This window comes from Micromys minutus (assembly GCF_963924665.1).
Source record: "Micromys minutus genome assembly, chromosome: 1".
In the NCBI taxonomy this organism is placed as follows: domain Eukaryota; kingdom Metazoa; phylum Chordata; class Mammalia; order Rodentia; family Muridae; genus Micromys; species Micromys minutus.
The window spans coordinates 215022339-215038542 of NC_137969.1; the positions used below are offsets into that span (position 1 = coordinate 215022339).

At 42.6% G+C, this 16204-nt stretch overlaps 1 protein-coding gene across 8 annotated transcripts; it reads left to right on the forward strand.

Moving 5' to 3' along the window:
- Positions 1-125: 125 nt before the first annotated feature.
- DMAC2L (distal membrane arm assembly component 2 like) lies at positions 126-14867 on the forward strand. 8 transcript variants are annotated; one of them, XM_080925041.1, is made up of 8 exons: positions 151-176; positions 615-726; positions 1299-1434; positions 6679-6766; positions 8962-9072; positions 11113-11321; positions 11839-12010; positions 13948-14867. In XM_080925041.1, exons 5-8 carry the CDS (start codon positions 8969-8971, stop codon positions 14060-14062), a joined length of 600 nt encoding a protein of 199 aa, XP_080781167.1. In that variant the 5' UTR covers positions 151-176; positions 615-726; positions 1299-1434; positions 6679-6766; positions 8962-8968; the 3' UTR covers positions 14063-14867. The 8 variants fall into 8 exon arrangements, with proteins under 8 accessions (XP_080781170.1, XP_080781168.1, XP_080781169.1 ...); XM_080925042.1 differs by lacking the exon at positions 615-726 and having other exon boundaries at positions 136-176; XM_080925046.1 differs by lacking the exon at positions 6679-6766.
- The last annotated feature ends 1337 nt before the right edge of the window (positions 14868-16204 follow it).

Consider the following 16204-nt stretch of genomic DNA (forward strand, 5'->3'; position numbering starts at 1 on the left):
CAGTCTGAACAGACTCTTAAGGGTGAAGCGCGCCGCTCTCCAGCCCCCAAGCGAGGACCAATGAAACGCGTGCTTTAGCATACACTGGGCGTGGCCTCCGCTGGCCAATGAGCGAGCGCGGTGGAGGGAAAAGGCTGAGGGCGAAGGGCCGGCTAGACGCAGGGACGCCGTACGCCGTGAGTAGAGGAGCGAGGGCGAAGGCGGGGACCGGGTGGTGGTTCCACTCTCCCGAGCCTCCGCCGGCGCAGGCTTGACAGGACGCCGGCACTGTTCCGCCAGAGAAGCCCGGGAGTGGCAGGGTGACCTCCTGCGGCCTCTCCTTCGGCCATGCCTCCTGGTCGGTTGGCGACGCTCTGTCCCAGGAGCCGGATGCCAAGCCACCTCGGGCCGCTCCCTGTCACTACTGAGCTGGTAGCCCGCAGGTTTCTGGGCCCTTCATGGGGTTCCTGGTTAGTAGCCACTCAACTACTGACTCGGCTTATAAATATCGGGCCCTGCGCTAGGCGCTGGATGTAGACAGCTCAGTCCCTGTCATCATTTAGTGTTTTTTGTTTTGATTTATTTGTTTGAATTATTATGTATGTGTATGTGCCTATATGAGCTTGTTGTAACAGGTGTGTGCAGGAGTTCGTAGAGACCAGTAAAGGGAGTAAAGGATCCCCTGGAACTGGAAGTTTTTGAGCAACTGTGAGCCGCCATGTGGGTTTTGGGAATATAGGTCCTAAGGTAAGACCAGTTAGCAGTCTTAACCTTGGAGCCGTCTGTCTAACCCCAAGCTTTTATTTTCTTTCTTTAAAAAAAAAAAATTTACATCCCTACTGTGGTCTCTCAGTCCTTTCTCTCACTCTCAACCCCACCCCAAACCCGTCCACTCTTAGGAAGAGGGGAGGCCTCCCATGGATATCAGCCAGCCCTGGAGTATGAAGTGGTATAGGACTAGGCACATTCTCTACTATTGAAGCTAGCCAAGGCCTCTCAGTAGGAGGAAAGGGTCCCAAAGGCAGGTGACGGTGTCAGAGACAGCTCCTGCTCCTACTTGTCCCACTTGAAAACCAAGCTACATACGAGTGTAACATACATGCAGAGGTCCTAGGTCAGTCCCATGCAGCTTCCTGGCCCAACGTTTCCTTAATCACTGGACTAAGGGATTTTAAATGTCCATGCCTCAGGACAACCACTCACAGGGCAGGGCGAGAGCCATGTAATCACTTAAAAGACCTTAGAACTCTGTAAGGCTCTGTGATTCTTTGTCACCATATCAATGTATTCTGTGCTTGATGGTAGTTCTTTGTCTTCAGGGTTAGAACAGCTTACCAGGACAAGCAATTGCTGGAAGGACTTGCTGGTTTGAATGTTGGTTCCAGCCAGTAGGTGGCTCAGGCTCATCCTAACATCCCAGCTCAGACACTCTTCTGTCTGAGTGCCCTGGATCAGGTAATAGTACTTGTAAGAAGATTCATCAGAAGTGGAGCTCAGCAAAGTGTTAGCTTTTTATTAGGCTTGATTGATTTATTTCATGAGAAGTACTAGATATTTTGTATCAACGGCCTAGAAGAAACAGTGTTCCCTGATTATTCATCCCATCACACACAGATAGCATGGATGGTTGTATCTTAACTTCAGTGTGTTGTAGTAACTGTGGGTTCTCATGAAATAATAAAGACCCCAGAGTCCTAGTTTGCCTTTGATGTGATAAATATCATGACCCAAAGCAACTCAGAAGGAAAGGATTTCATCTTACAGCCCATAGTCCACTGTGAAAGGAAGTCAGAGCAGGAACTGGAGTAGAGGCCATGGAGGAAGGCTGCTTACTGCTTGCCCAGTTTGTTTTCATGTGTACCTCAAGACCACTTGCCCAGGAATGGCACCACCCACAGTGTGCTTAGCCCTTCCACTCTGAATCATCAATCAAGAAAATGCCCACAATCTTACTTCTCATACTAAAGAGTTTTCTCAATTAAAATTCCCCCTGTCCAGATGATTCTAGCTACTGACAATTTGACCAAAAACTAATACAGTTGACCTCTTGTCTACCGGACCCAAGCACATCACTGTTAAACCATAAACCTCTCTTTCTTGTTTGTTCTCAATATGCCATGTTACCATTAATATCACAATATAAAATATGGCATAGCTTTTATGTGTATGGGTGTTTTGCCTGCATATATGTTTGAATGCCATGTTTCTGCCTGGTGCCAGTAGAGGCCAGAATAGGGCATTGGACCTTTGGAACTGGAGTTTCAAGTGCTTATAAATTGCCATGTGGGTGCTAGGGATTGAATCTGAATCCTCTGAAAGGGTAACCAGTGCTCCTAGCTGCAGGCATCTCTCTAGCCCCCCTACATATAGCCTTAAAAGTCGCATAGTCTTGGTGTCAGCTGTAGCGGTATGTGTGTGTATCGTGGGTGTGTCTGGTGCTAGGATGGACCTGCTGAGAGATGGGATGGCCCTTGTTAAGTGGAGCCCTAGCAAGAAGAGCTCAGCTAAATGTGGAAGGTCCTCACTTGCTTCATAGAGCAGTAGAAAACCCAAGTTGGTCATTTACCCCCTTTTTGAATCAAGACAAGCCCTTTTTCCTCGGGCAATAGCCACATTCTTTCTTCCATAAGTCTTATGTTATTCTATTTCTGACTGGCTATGAAGATGAGTAAAATGAATCTGGACCTTCACCGGGCAACAAATTATTCTGTATTTGGACCACAAAAGCATACGGGTTGCTAAATTCAGTCCTATCAAATGACTAACTTTCTCTACCTTTGCATTTGGGAGAAGATGGCTTAAATAAATACAGTTAGAAAAGAATTCTGCAAAAAGAAAGAAAGAAAGAAAGAAAGAAAGAAAGAAAGAAAAGAAAAGAAAGAAATCCTGCTGTCTTGACAATTTCTGATACTTTAAATGTCCCAGTTTTGGGTCAGGGCCCTTTTCCAGGGGGACCTGGCCTTTCTCGATTCAAGGGGTTCTGTACTGTACCCTGGATAGTCTGGAGATTAGCTGGTGCCCAGAATCCCTATTGCTGTGCTACAATGTAGATGTGTTCCTTTCCTTTGTTCTAGGGTGTTTTTGCTAATGCAGGTCAAATGAAAACTTAGGCTTTTTGTTTTCTGAAAACAAGGTGAAAGATGAGTCAGTCTGAAGCCACATGAGCCAGTCATTACAAACATCGCTGTGCCTCTGCTGCTGGTCACAAGAACTACGCTCACTCTACCTCTGATGGTTTAATGCTGCCCCTTGATCCCTGCTAATCCAGGACTCAGACTGATCACATTGACTTGAGTTGAGCATCAGTGTCTCCGAGGTCAGACACGAGTCAGGAAGCAACAGCAGCAAAGCTCCTGAGTGTGCCAGCGCCACTCCTACTGTTTTGAGTTCTATAGGACCACTGAAAGGCATGCCTCTGGACCCTCCCAGTGCAGAATTGGGTTCTACATGTACTCACCTCAGTTTTCCTGAGCCTTAAAACCCCTTCATCAGCACCAAGCCAAGGAGTGTTAGACATCTCCAGCTCCAGATGGTAGGCCATCTTTTGACATGCTTTCCTGCCAACCAAGCAAACTTGACTTTTATTTTTTTGGCTCTGTGAGCTTCCATATTAAGTAAACCTAGAATCCCCACTCAGGGGCTCCATATCTACAAATTCAGCCTGCTTTGGTTTTATGTTCCTTCCACCATTCCATATTTTTAAAACCCATTCCCACGTATTTCCCCCAGATTTCTGCTTGAATGAATTAGCAAATTCAGTGAACGAAAATGAGGACGTGACCACGCCAAGGTATAGTAGAGAAGGATTTTATTGTAGAAATGAGTGACAGTTCAGCCAGAGGCATCTGGAAAGGTCCAGAGTGAACCAGGCTGGGAGAGGAGAGAAACTTGGAGAGCAAGAGAGAAGAGAAGAAGATAGAGGACAAGTAGACCAAGAGAGCTGAGAGCAGAACCAAGAGAATGTATGGCCAAATGGCTGAGTTATATAGGAATCAAGAGCTAGGGGAAGGGAAGGAAAGGAAAGCTCAGCCCTGGACTGGAGAGGTTTAGGGTAAGGGATGGGGTGAGAAGTGCTGGGAGGAGAAGCCATGGGTACTGAGTGAGCTTTGTCCTGGGTTTGTTTGGGACCTGACACTCATTAAACTTTTTAGTGGTATAGTGACTTCCTCATAGAATAAACTCTCTCACTTCTAGGATTTTACTTTGCCCTGAGTCTGGTTTCGGGTCCAGAGGCAATTATTGGTGGGCACTGAGGGACGTCAGTGTTGTCTTGCTTGGCATCACCTTCAGAAAAGGCCACTGCCAGTCAGCAGATACTGAGGGTTTGTTCTCTCAGGGATGAGTAGAGAGGGATAGAGTGGTATTTACGAGAAATTTACCTGTTCTGTTGCCTCACCCCTGTCTCCACCCTATCACTCTCAGGAACTAATTCAGTGTTTGAACAAACTAGCCATCATTTGATAGTCTGCCTATTCAGCAATTGCATTTAATATATATGATCAAAAGTTCCTATTTTAAGATATTCACTTTACACAAATAAGAAAGTGTTGTCATATCTACTCAGAAAGCTGTCTGTCTGTCTGTCTGTCTGTCTCCCCCCACAACCCCCTGCTCTTTCTATATATAGTAACACATTAGGGTTTGACTTCTATTACCTCACAAAACTTATTGCAAATGTTAGAAACACTGTTATAAACTTATGACTTATTCTGATAGTAAACAGAAGTGTGTTTTTCTTTATAATTTAAAATTCTAAATTATTTATTGCCTTTAACATATAGCATATAGCAACAATTATTTTCTAGTTTTTTGATTTAACTTACTTAAGTTATATTCACTGACTTACCACTAGAGGTCTCCTCTTTCCATGTAGAAAACATACTGGCCAAACTGCTTGGTCTCAAGCAGGAAGTATTTCTCAGATGTCAGTTAGCAAAGCTGAAGTTGAAAATGTAAAAACCCACCATGTTTTCAAAACTTTATGTCTAGATATAGATCTAAATTTTAGGGCTGGAGAGATGGCTGAGCGGTTAAGAGCATTGACTGCTTTTCTTCCAGAGGTCCTGAGTTCAATTTCCAGCAAACACATGGTATCTCACAACCATCTGTAATGGAATCTGATACCCTTTTTTGTTGTGTCGAAGACAGCAACAGTGTACTCACACACATTAAATAAATCAATAAGCAAATAAATAAATAAATAAACAAATAAATAAAATTAAAATTTATTATAACTTAATTTAGGGAAACCATTTAGTATCTTTTATAAATCATAGCTAAAATAAGTTTTGCCTTGCCTTTATTTAAGTTCAATTAGAAAGTGAAACAAAATGAAACCAACTAAGTATTGAGTTTTCAGAGACTGTATTTCACCTGCTTAGTAAGAGTGTCTCTGGCTTGGCCTTTACACCCCAATAGCCAGCCACTGAAGACTACTAACCAACAGATACTGTTAAACTTTTATATTATGTTGAAAAAGAAAAGTAATTTTAGCTTGTTTAGCTCTGCCGGCCCTTCCCCTCCCCCTTAATCTTCCAGGTTGAAAACTCTGTTTGTGATACAGGATATCACAGTGTAGTCTTGGATGGTCTGGCCTTGAACTCAGATCTTCTACCTCTACCTACAAGTGCTGGGACATGATGCTTGAAAATTCTTAAAGACTATTTAAAACCTATCTCAAAAAAATAATCTGGTATGAAGCCTTCCCTTTACCCCCTTTTAGGCTCCATGCATAGTCCAAGCCTCAAGGAGCCATACTGGATGACGCTTGTGTGTGCATGTCATCTGTATTCTCCGTGAAACTATGGCTTATGAGGGAACGGGGCCAGGTCTTACTTTGTACTTGCCTTGTTGCTGCTTTGCCTCACCATTTCTAGTTTGTACTAAGTACAGCACATATTCAGTGAGCATTTATGAATGGATGGATGGATGGGTGGGTGGATGGATGGATGGATGGGTGGGTGTGGCATTTAAATGAGAAGTTGGGTAAGGTTTTTCACTGATGAAGTCAGGGTGGAATGAACACAGGAAATAGCCTGAGGATAGGGTGACAAAGCCCAGCTTTGTAAACAAAACTGACAACAAACAAGTTATTCAAGATGGATATAGGTGGAGAGAGCTTCACAGAAATCTGGAAAGGCCGGGGCTCTGGGATGTGCAGAGACAGCAATTTGGTGATGAGGACAGCCTTGGAAGGAAGATGAAGGTGATGTCAGTGGAGTAGTAGAGTGTTCGCCTAATCTACTCAGCCCTGTGGTCAGTGTCCAGCACTGCCATAGACGGAGGGGTTGGGGGAAAAGAGGAGGAAAGAGGAGAGAAGAGGAGAGGCCTGCGGAAGGTATTCCTGAGCAGTGTCCCATGTCCTCAGCTTTAAAATGCTTTCCACACCTGAATCTTTTAAACCTCTCCCTTGTTCTAGAGTCATCCAGAACCTTGACTGGTAGGAAAGAGTACTAGGTTCAAATGCAACCCTGACACAAATTAGCTATGAGGCATTGAGCAAGGGCCTTGAGGCACATGCATTTATTAATGCTCCACCTTGTTCCAGAAAGGATTTAGGGTGTCAGCATGTTACTTAATATCAAGGCTTTAGTTTCCTCACCCCTAAATGACAGGTTTTGTGTAGCTGACCTAAGTTACTTTCGGTTCTAACACTTTGTGACTCTGATTCCAATGGCTTTGTTGTTCATCTTCCCTTAGGAATCCTACCAACACTTCATATTGAGAATTTGGAAAACAGAAAGGAAAAGAAATTAAGTCCATAACGATCTCTTGTTCTCCTACCATGGTGTGTATGTGTGCCTCTGTCTATGTCCTTTGTGCTCATACATGTGTATGTGGAGGCCAGGGTCAATATGGAGTGTCTTTTTCAATCACTTTCTGTTGTGGAGTATCCATCAGAAGACTTGAACACAGGTTTAGGCCAATAGAAAGTCTGTATTAGCCGGCAGGCAATTACACTGGGTGTTTGGGATCCCAGTATAACCCTGGGCCTTTCTTGGGGTGAAATTTTAAGCACAAAAAGCATGTTTTGTGTTGATGTGCTTCACTAAAAAGAACAGTTAGCCAAAAGCAAAACTACAAAAGCCAAAAAAACAAAAAAAAACAAAAAACAAAAAAAAGGTTGGCTCATTTAGAGACTTTCCCATAAGTATGGACTCTGATGGACTAGGTCTTTGTTTTCATTTGGCATGTGGTGCTGTTTGTGTACGGAGTGTTACAGCCTGCATGGTATTCCCTCTTAGAGCCAGGTGTGCTAAGAGGGCGGTCTGGGCCTGTTACATTTCCACCTCACGCCGATCCCAGCGCTCACCAACTAGGCTAGACAGGCTGGCCAGCAAGGGTCCTTCTGTCTCCACTCCCCCACTACTGCTGTATAAGAGCATGCCACTGAGCCATCCTCTTGATTCCAGCTTCTGACAATGACATCACCATTGCACCAGTGATCCAGGACCAAAGCTTAGTAGCATCTTCAAGTCCTCTCCCTCTTGTCTCTGTATGTTGCCTCCTGAGCCATATAGAGTCTTAACTCTAATCTCATTTCATTCTTCTATAACTAAGTCCTATTTTTGAAGCCCTTGTTAGCTATTCCTGGCCCTTTCTGTATTTACTTATTTGTCTATTTTGAAGCAGACTGTGGGCTGGAGAGATGGCTCAGTGGTTAAGAGTACTGACTGTTCTTCCAGAGGTCCTGAGTTCAATTCCCATGTAATTGGCTCACAACAATCATGTAATGGGATCTGATGCCCTCTTTTGGTGTGTCTGAAGACAGCTATGGTGTACTCATATAAATAAAATAAATAGATACGTCTTTTTAAAGAAAGAAACAGACTGTAGCTATATTGCTCAGGCTAGCCTCAATTTTTTTATGTTCAACAGATCCTCCTGCTCTAGCGTCTGAAATAGCTAGGATCACAGGATCATGTCAGCATTCCAACTTGACCTTTGGTTCTGATGTTGCTGTCTGAGTAAAATTCCTGGAGTACACAGCTTTAACAATGCTATACTCTGTCCTGATATGCCAGTGACTCTCTGCTGTTTGTAGAATATAGTCCAGATATCCGGGCTGGCGGCAAGGCCTTCTGTGACCTGGCACTGAGCATCTGACTCTCCTTGACATGGCCCCCATGTACAAACCAAACTAATGTGTAGCCTGCCTTGATGTCCTGCCCTGGCTGAGACCCAGCATAACTGCCTCACTTCGTGTTGAGTCATCTCTGTCCTTGGTTTAGGTCTTTCAAGGCATGTATCAAGTCGTCTATTTGAACTACCTTGCGACTTATCTTGAGCCACTCCTCCCTGGATTCACTGTAATTTCCTCAGAGACAGCACATTTCACTTTTCTTGCAACCCCCAATCCTCACAGCTGGCCCACAGTGAGAGAAGTTGAATTGAGATAAACCCATGGAGACCTAATCAGAAAGTATTTTCTCAGCTGCTTATGGCCAGCAGTCATCTGAACAAATCATCTCTTTTCACAAAGGAGAAAATCCAGGGTCAGCCACGTGAAATTTCTTGCTCAGCTGCCATGCATAGGGTTGTCCTCTGCTCTGGTGATCCACTGTCTTTATCCTAAATAGATCTGCTTTTATCTCCCTGCTTGGATGGAAACACTAACTTTGTCATACTTTCTCTACAGGACTATAGCCTGCCATTTTGTTTTTGAAATGTCTATTGAAGTGGAGCTGGTGTAAGCAAATCAGTAGTTATGCAGAGACTATCTATATACAAGGGGGCAACACTGCAGACTGACTAGGTTCAGACGATGAAGTTTAAGCTAAAGGGACCTTAGACAGCACCTAGCGCCGACTTTTCATTTTGCAGCAAATAAGAAACAAAACCCAAGAGTTACAGACAGAAGTGACGGGTCAGTAGCGTCAGCTCTGCTGGCATGAGAATTCTGACACTGAAACTGCGCTGTAAGTGACTAGGTATGTGGGACTCTGCTTGCTGGCTGATGAGAGTGCTGTTTTGTATGTCTAGATCAAAGATGATGTTTGGAAAAATTTCGAGGCAGCTCTGCAGCTTAAAGAAAATCCCATGGTCATATGACTCCAGATACTTCTGGGAATGGTTGAATACAGTGTTTAATAAGTAAGTGATTCTAATTACATGAAAAAATGTGGGGATTTCTACAACTGGACAGGCTCTAAATTGCTCACTGGCTAGACAGTTATTTCTTGTGTTTCAGATGCTTCTTTTTGAATAATAAATATACATGATCCTAATTTTTTTACAAACAATAAAACATACTTAAACAGAAAAATAGCTTACAAAATAATACATTTGCTTATCTGAGTTATAGAATGTTAGTTTTTTAAAGATTTATTCATTTTATTTTATGTGTATTATGTGTCCCCTGCATGTATGGATATGCACATGTATGGATATGCAGCATGTATGTTTCTGGTGCCCACAGAGGTTAGAAGGGCATCAGAGCTTCCACATGGGTGCTGGGAACGGAACCCAGTCCTCCAGAAGAGCAATCAGTGCTCTTACCGCAAGACCCACTCCAGTCCTGAGTGGGTTTTTTCTAATGTCTATTGATGCCCTTCAAGTTTTCTAAAGTGAATATTTATTCTTTTTATGATCAATAGTATGCCAATTTGAAATGCCATATTCTCTAGCTTCTTGAGGAATGTATTAGCCTTTTGAATGCTACTGGGAGAACTCTGGTGTTTCAAACTTAGTGTGCCAGATGTGGTGGCTCACGCCTTTAATCCCAGCATTTGAGAGGCAAAGGCAAAACAAGTTCTATGAGTTCAAAACCAGCCTGGTCTACATAGTGAGTTCTAGAACCGTCAGGACTACATGGAGAACATAAAATAAATAAAAATAAGAAGTGAAAACAGTACATGGCGTAGTTGTAGAAGTGTTGTATCAAAACAGGTAAAAGAAACCCTTTCTTACTGCTAAATGTTACCATTGTGACTACAAAGTAGAGAAAAAGGCATTTGCAGAATTAGTAAATAGTACAAGGACACTAATTTGAAAATGGATTCAAAATGATTCCTTCATTAATTGTTTGTTTGAGATACTCTCTATGTAGCTCTGGCTATAGACCAGGCTAGCCTCAAACTCATAGAGATCCAGCTGCCTCTGCCTTCCAAGTGCTGGGTTTAAAGTGTGAGCCACACCCGGCTTCTCTTTAATTTTCTTTTTTAATCGTTAATGAAAATGGTTAGCAGACAGTTTACCATATTGTGATAGGGTCTCTGCTGTCAAGCTCTGTGACACATATGAGTGCTTGCCTAACATAGGGAGGATCTGGGTTCAAGCCCCAGAACAAAAACAATAAATAAAATAAAATCCCAGGTATGAGAGCTGGTACCTATAATCTCACCGCTGAGGAGGCCAGGGAAGCATCCTAAGTTTAAGGCTAGCCTAGCTGGAGCAGCGAGACTCTGCCTGCAGGACCTGAGTACCTGCATTCAGATCGATATACCTTGTAAACTAAAGCAAAAAATGTGAACAGAAAGCTTCAGTTTTTTTTTATTTCCATGGATCCCTTTATTATTATATTTATATGAGTACACTCTAGCTGTTTTCAGACACACCAGAAGAGGACATCAGATTCCATTACAGATGGTTGTGAGCCACCATGTGGTTGCTGGGAATTGAACTCAGGACCTCTGGAAGAGTAGTCAGTGCTCTTAACCATTGAGTGACCTCTCCAGCCCCCTCATGAATCCCTTTAATTCAGTTATTTGAAATAAAAATGTATTCTGGTCTTTGTTTGTTTGGTTAATGTTTTTAATTTTTGTTTTTGCCCTCCTCCCCCCCCCCCCCACACACACATAGGGTTTCTCTGTGTAGCCATGGCTGTCCTGGAACTTACTCTGGCCTCAACCTCAGAGAGCTACTGCCCCTTGCCCCCTGCCCCCTGCCCCCTGCCCCCTGCCCCCTGCCCCGCCCCCTGCCCCCTGTCCCCTGGCCCCTGCCCCTTGCCCCCTGCCCCCTGCCATCTGCCCCCTAGCCCCTACCCCTTGCCCCCTGCCCCCTGCCCCCTGCCCTGAGTACTAGGATCAAAGGCCTGCATTACCACCACCCAGCGCTGGCCCCTACTTACGTTGTGAACACAACTAAAAAGCTAGTGATAATGGAAGTGACCTGCTTCTTTTTTCTTGTCAACAGAGTAGATTATGAACGCATGAAGGATGTTGGCCCTGACAGGGCAGCATCTGAGTGGCTACTTCGGTGTGGAGCCAAAGTACGCTACTGTGGCCATCAGAATTGGCTAAAGGACTATAACAGGCTCCCAGGAAACTCTGTGGACAGATATAAGATTCAAGCAATTGATGCCACTGATTCTTGTATCATGGACATTGGGTTGGAGCACATGGGTAAGTCCCTGTCATTTGCTTTTGGGGCATGAAGGTGAATTGCAGGGAATGTTTTGTTACAGTTGACTCCCCATGATAATCATGGGCATGTTTTTGTATTTTGCCCGTTTCAGGAAAATTAAGTTTGTTTTTTCCTATGTTTGGTGTTTATCTTCAGAATAAATAGAGATCGCATACACCTTTTCCCCTCTCTCTCATGAGTTTCTTTCTGTGTTCTTTTTGCTTTAAATCCAAAACCTGATTGATTTTTGTCAGACTATCTTTGTCAAATTCATGCCTTTGTGAACCCCTCAGTGACATAAGACCAATCATATCCAGGTAGCTTCTGCTCGATTCTTCCCGGGGGTGGGCATGTGACTGCAGCGGCCCCTCCATCAGCACAGCCTGTGTAATGAATACGCTCTATTGACATATTTCATAGGACAGTCAAAGCCAGGACAGTCCTGTCCCAGGTAAACCAAGAACTGTTAGTCATGGGAACAGTAAAAAAGATTCTTAACTATACTTTTCCCCCCAGTGGGCCTAAAGCATGTTGAAAAAATAACACTGTGCAAGTGTCATTATATTGAAGATAACTGTTTGCAGAGGCTTAGTCAACTTGAAAATCTACGGAAAAGCCTATTGGAAATGGAAATCATTGCCTGTGGAAATGTCACAGACAACGGCATCATTGCTTTGCGACATTTTAAGTAAGTGGTCAAAACCAAACCAAAAACTTGATAAGATGAATATTCAGAATATATATCAATTTAGAGATGATGTCTATATTTCTAAAAGTACACTTTAAAAATATGAACTTTACATTTTGTTATTTATGTATATGAATGTCTTGCTTGCATGCAGTGCCCTCAGAGGCCAAAAGAGGGTGTTGCATTCCCTAGAATTTGAGTTACAGATGGCTGTGAACCACCATGTGGCTAGTCCTCTGGAAGGACAGACTGCAGGTAGCCATGAAACCACAAGAGTATGAACTCTTAACTCAGCAGTTAAGAATGCTTGCTGTGCACACATGAGGAACAGAGTCTGGATCCTAGCACCCAGATAAAAACCAGGCGTGGTCCCACTCAGTCTCACAAGTCCAGCCCTGACGAGGGCAGGGACAGGAAGATTGCTAGGCTTCCCGGATATCAGTCTAGCTGAAAAACTTGAGTTCCGGGTCCAGCAGGGGACTTGCCTCAGAACTTGGGGAAGACTGATAGTAGAGGATACCCCATACCTTCTTCAGGCCTCTGTGCGCACATGTGCACACACACACATACACACACACACACACATACACACACATATACACACACATACACACACATACACACACACACATACACCCACATATACACCATATACACACATACATACACACATACACACACACACATATACACAGACCACATATACCTTACACAGTCCCTACAAAAGACCCCAATTTTTTTCTTCCTTTTATTTTTTTGTAGACCAGGCTGGCTTAGAGTTCATAGAGATCTGCCTGCCTCTGCTCCTCAGGTCTAGAAGTAAAAGAGTACATCATCATACCTGGCTTCATTTTCATCTTGACAATCAATTACCAGCCTAAGAATGATAATGGCTTTATTATATTGAAAGAGTTTTTTTTTTTTTTTTTTTTTTTTTTTTTTTTTTTTAAGTAGAGTAACATAAAGCACTTGGCATAGTGCCTACCGTAGTAAGCCTCCATTAGAGAAAGCTGTTGTTTTCTCTGCCTTTAAAGCCATATCCCTGTGGTTTTGGCATCTGAATGGCATTCAGTATATAGCAATTAGTGTTTAATTATATAACTAAATTGACCTAAGGGGGAAAATCCTTGAAATAGTCACTTTTCTGTCTATGGTGCCTAGAACACTGTCTGGCACTAATGCATTTCAAAAGTACCATGGGTTGTTTTGAGAAAGCTGGTCTGTGTCCTTTTCACCACTAACCAGACCCATGGTCTAAAAGCAGAAGCAAACTCCTAGCCAGGACTATTTAATTTAAAGGTTCCATGGGCCAGGAGTGTAGGTCAGCATACAATGCCTGCCTGGCGTGCAGTGCCCTGGCACAGTTGACAGGGAGGGGACATCACAGGATTCTGAGCCCTATCGGAGAATAACAAATGCATGAAGTCAGTTTAGTTGGATCTTGTTTTATTCGCCCTAGCATTCAGACTGTGGGGCTGCATTTGTTTTAATAGCGGTGGCTCCTTCAGAAGCTTCAGTACCACAGGCAGCTTGAGAAGCTTGAAGCACAGAAGCAAAAGTGCTGACTCATTCATCCCTCAACACTCGCTAAGGCTGCAGGACTGCCTCTAACAGAAGCGTGAACACCTTTAAGAACAAACCCCCACCCTGGGGTGCTGTTTGTCTTTTAGCATTATTACTAGTATTCTACGTTCAAAGGAGATCTGTTTTGTATGTGTATAAAAATAAAACAAACTAAAGAACATCAATGAAGTAAGGAAAAATTATAATTTTAAAGTCTCCCATGAGTTTCATTTAATGTGAGCCTCAAGACTGTTGCTCTGAGAAGCCATTGTAAACATCTTCTGCATGTTATATTTTCTAAAATCATATAAATTGAATTCATTTTTAAAGTCATAAAAAGCCAAGTGAAGTGACTTGTTTTTCTCTCTTTGCAGGAACCTCAAGTATTTGTTCTTAAGTGATCTTCCTGGCATAAGAGATAAAGAATACCTTGTCCACGTCTTTAAGAAAGCACTGCCTTCTTTGGAACTAAAATTAAACCTGAAGTAAAACAAGTGTCTGCTTTCACTACTAAGGACCACCTGAAATGCCTGGTCCTAGGTAGCTACAAATATTAATCACCAATAGAACTGTGAAAATGCTTTAGAATTGGAGAGTGGGTGTCAGGAAGAGAATAAACAATCAAAGGTGACTCACTGAAGTTACTTAGTTGGAAGTGTGAAATTATGTATATTGAATCATTTTAAGAATACAGCATAGCACTGAAATTCTAATGTATTTCTCATTTATATACATATATATGTAGATGTTGATGCAGAGTTCTTTAAACTGCAATGCAAATATTCTTTCTTACAATAATTTACATCGCATTGAAGCATGTTACTATAAATGTGATTATGGAAACCTGAACGCTCAGTTACAGATTCACTGGTGAGATCCATTGCACAGAGGCGTAGTGGTGTTGAGAACAGCGTGCTGCTGTATTGCTTCCCAGGATTTGTGTGATTGCTCAGGCTCTGGACTGTTGCATTCCTAATAGTACACACTTTAAAAATACCCTTTCTCAGTTAGGGAGGCGCTGGCTACTTTGCCGTACCTTAAAGCTTGGACTACTTACTGCTGGCTAAAGCAGTCACAGTGCTTACCACCACATAACTAGTTTTGCTGGTAAAACAGAGGAAACAGGCTACTCTACCCCCACCCTCAGACAGGAATGTGGTAGCATTAGAAGCTAATTTTGCTATTTCTCAAATACTTTGAATTCTACCTTCTATGAACTCAAGGGATATTAAAAAATAAATACAAAAATGAGCTTTATATTCAGAAAACACCAATAAAGAATGTCATAAGTAGATGAAGGCTAGTCTTTGATTTCTGGAAAGAGCTGCAATTCCATCGTTGTTGGTTGTGTGCTGTTTGATGAGTAGATTTGTGTTTATATGTTGGGATGCCAAGTTGCTGAATACAGATCTAACTAGGAATGGCCTTTAGCAGTTCAGCATTTAGGCAGGAAAATGAGCTTTAGCTGTATTCAGAATCATGCTTAAAGAAAAACACTCTAATTCATGTTCAGGGGTGGCAGGGGAGGAGGTTTGCAGAAGGTTCCATTGAGGATAAGCATACGTGCAAAAGACAAGCCCTTTTATCTTGGGTTTGTTTCAGTACTGTGTGGCCCAACAGCAAGCTCATCATGATTTCGTCTGGAGTGACTTTGCTAGTCTAACATGTTCTGCAAAACTCCTGATAAAACAGGCAGTACAGGCATCCACTTTCATCAAATGAAGTTTTATTGATTTAAGGGGAGAGGCAATTTTAATTATTATCAGAAGTCAATATCCTTCCTTGTCATTTAAATCATGGCTATTTGAGAAGAATTGAAAAATACTGGAGCTGACATTTAGCCCACTGTCAGGCCTATAGTAGAAACTATGTGAATTTACGAAGCCTTAACTTGCCTCAGAGTAGCCCAGAATATTGAACAGATGATAGGATTTAGTGAACTGCACAGCAGCATGTGAAGCCATGAGGTTAACACGGGAAGGAAACGGAAATGCAGAAGAAGGTGCAGTGAACAGAGCTTGGAAGTCCAGGCCTGAGGGAGAACAAGCCAGCAGCACGTCAGCCACAGTGTTAGTGAGCAGCTGACTCGGCTAACATTGTCTGTGTCCAGGGACCAGGGAGAAAAAAACCTTTGCTATTAAGAGTAATAAAACCAAATCAAAGGTTTTTAAATTTTAAGTCTCACTGTTTAAAACTAAGAATACTCAGCAATATTTTTAGCCACTTTCTTATTGGTTGTTCCATATTTGTTAGCATGCACACACACGTACACACATGTATGTACAAGTGTACAAGTGTGTGCTCACAGACATATTCACGTGTACTAAGAGGATATCAGTTAACTTATATGTTTCCTGATTGAAGTTAATGTTCACAAGCAGCCATGTCTACGCCCAGATCATTATGTGAGTTTTGCTTAAACAGTCTTCAGGTCTGAGGCTGAGCTGAAGACTGAAGTGATAATTACTTTCAGGCTGACAGGTCCATTTTGTATGTTTTGTGAGGCCTGTGGGTCTTGTTCTCTCCTTTCCTGATGCATCCTTTCTTAGAAGATAAAAGTATATGTAAGACATGTACCTCATTGGTTATAAAAACTGTTGGGTTTTAAGATAATCTGTATGATTCTAGATA

Coding starts and splice junctions, on each gene's coding strand:
- DMAC2L (XM_080925044.1), top strand. CDS start 8,969: ATGATGTTTGGAAAAATTTCGAGGCAGCTCTGCAGCTTAAAGAAAATC. Junction 11,322..11,838: donor CATTGGGTTGGAGCACATGG/GTAAGTCCCTGT, acceptor TTTTCCCCCCAG/TGGGCCTAAAGCATGTTGAA. Junction 12,011..13,947: donor ATTGCTTTGCGACATTTTAA/GTAAGTGGTCAA, acceptor CTCTCTTTGCAG/GAACCTCAAGTATTTGTTCT.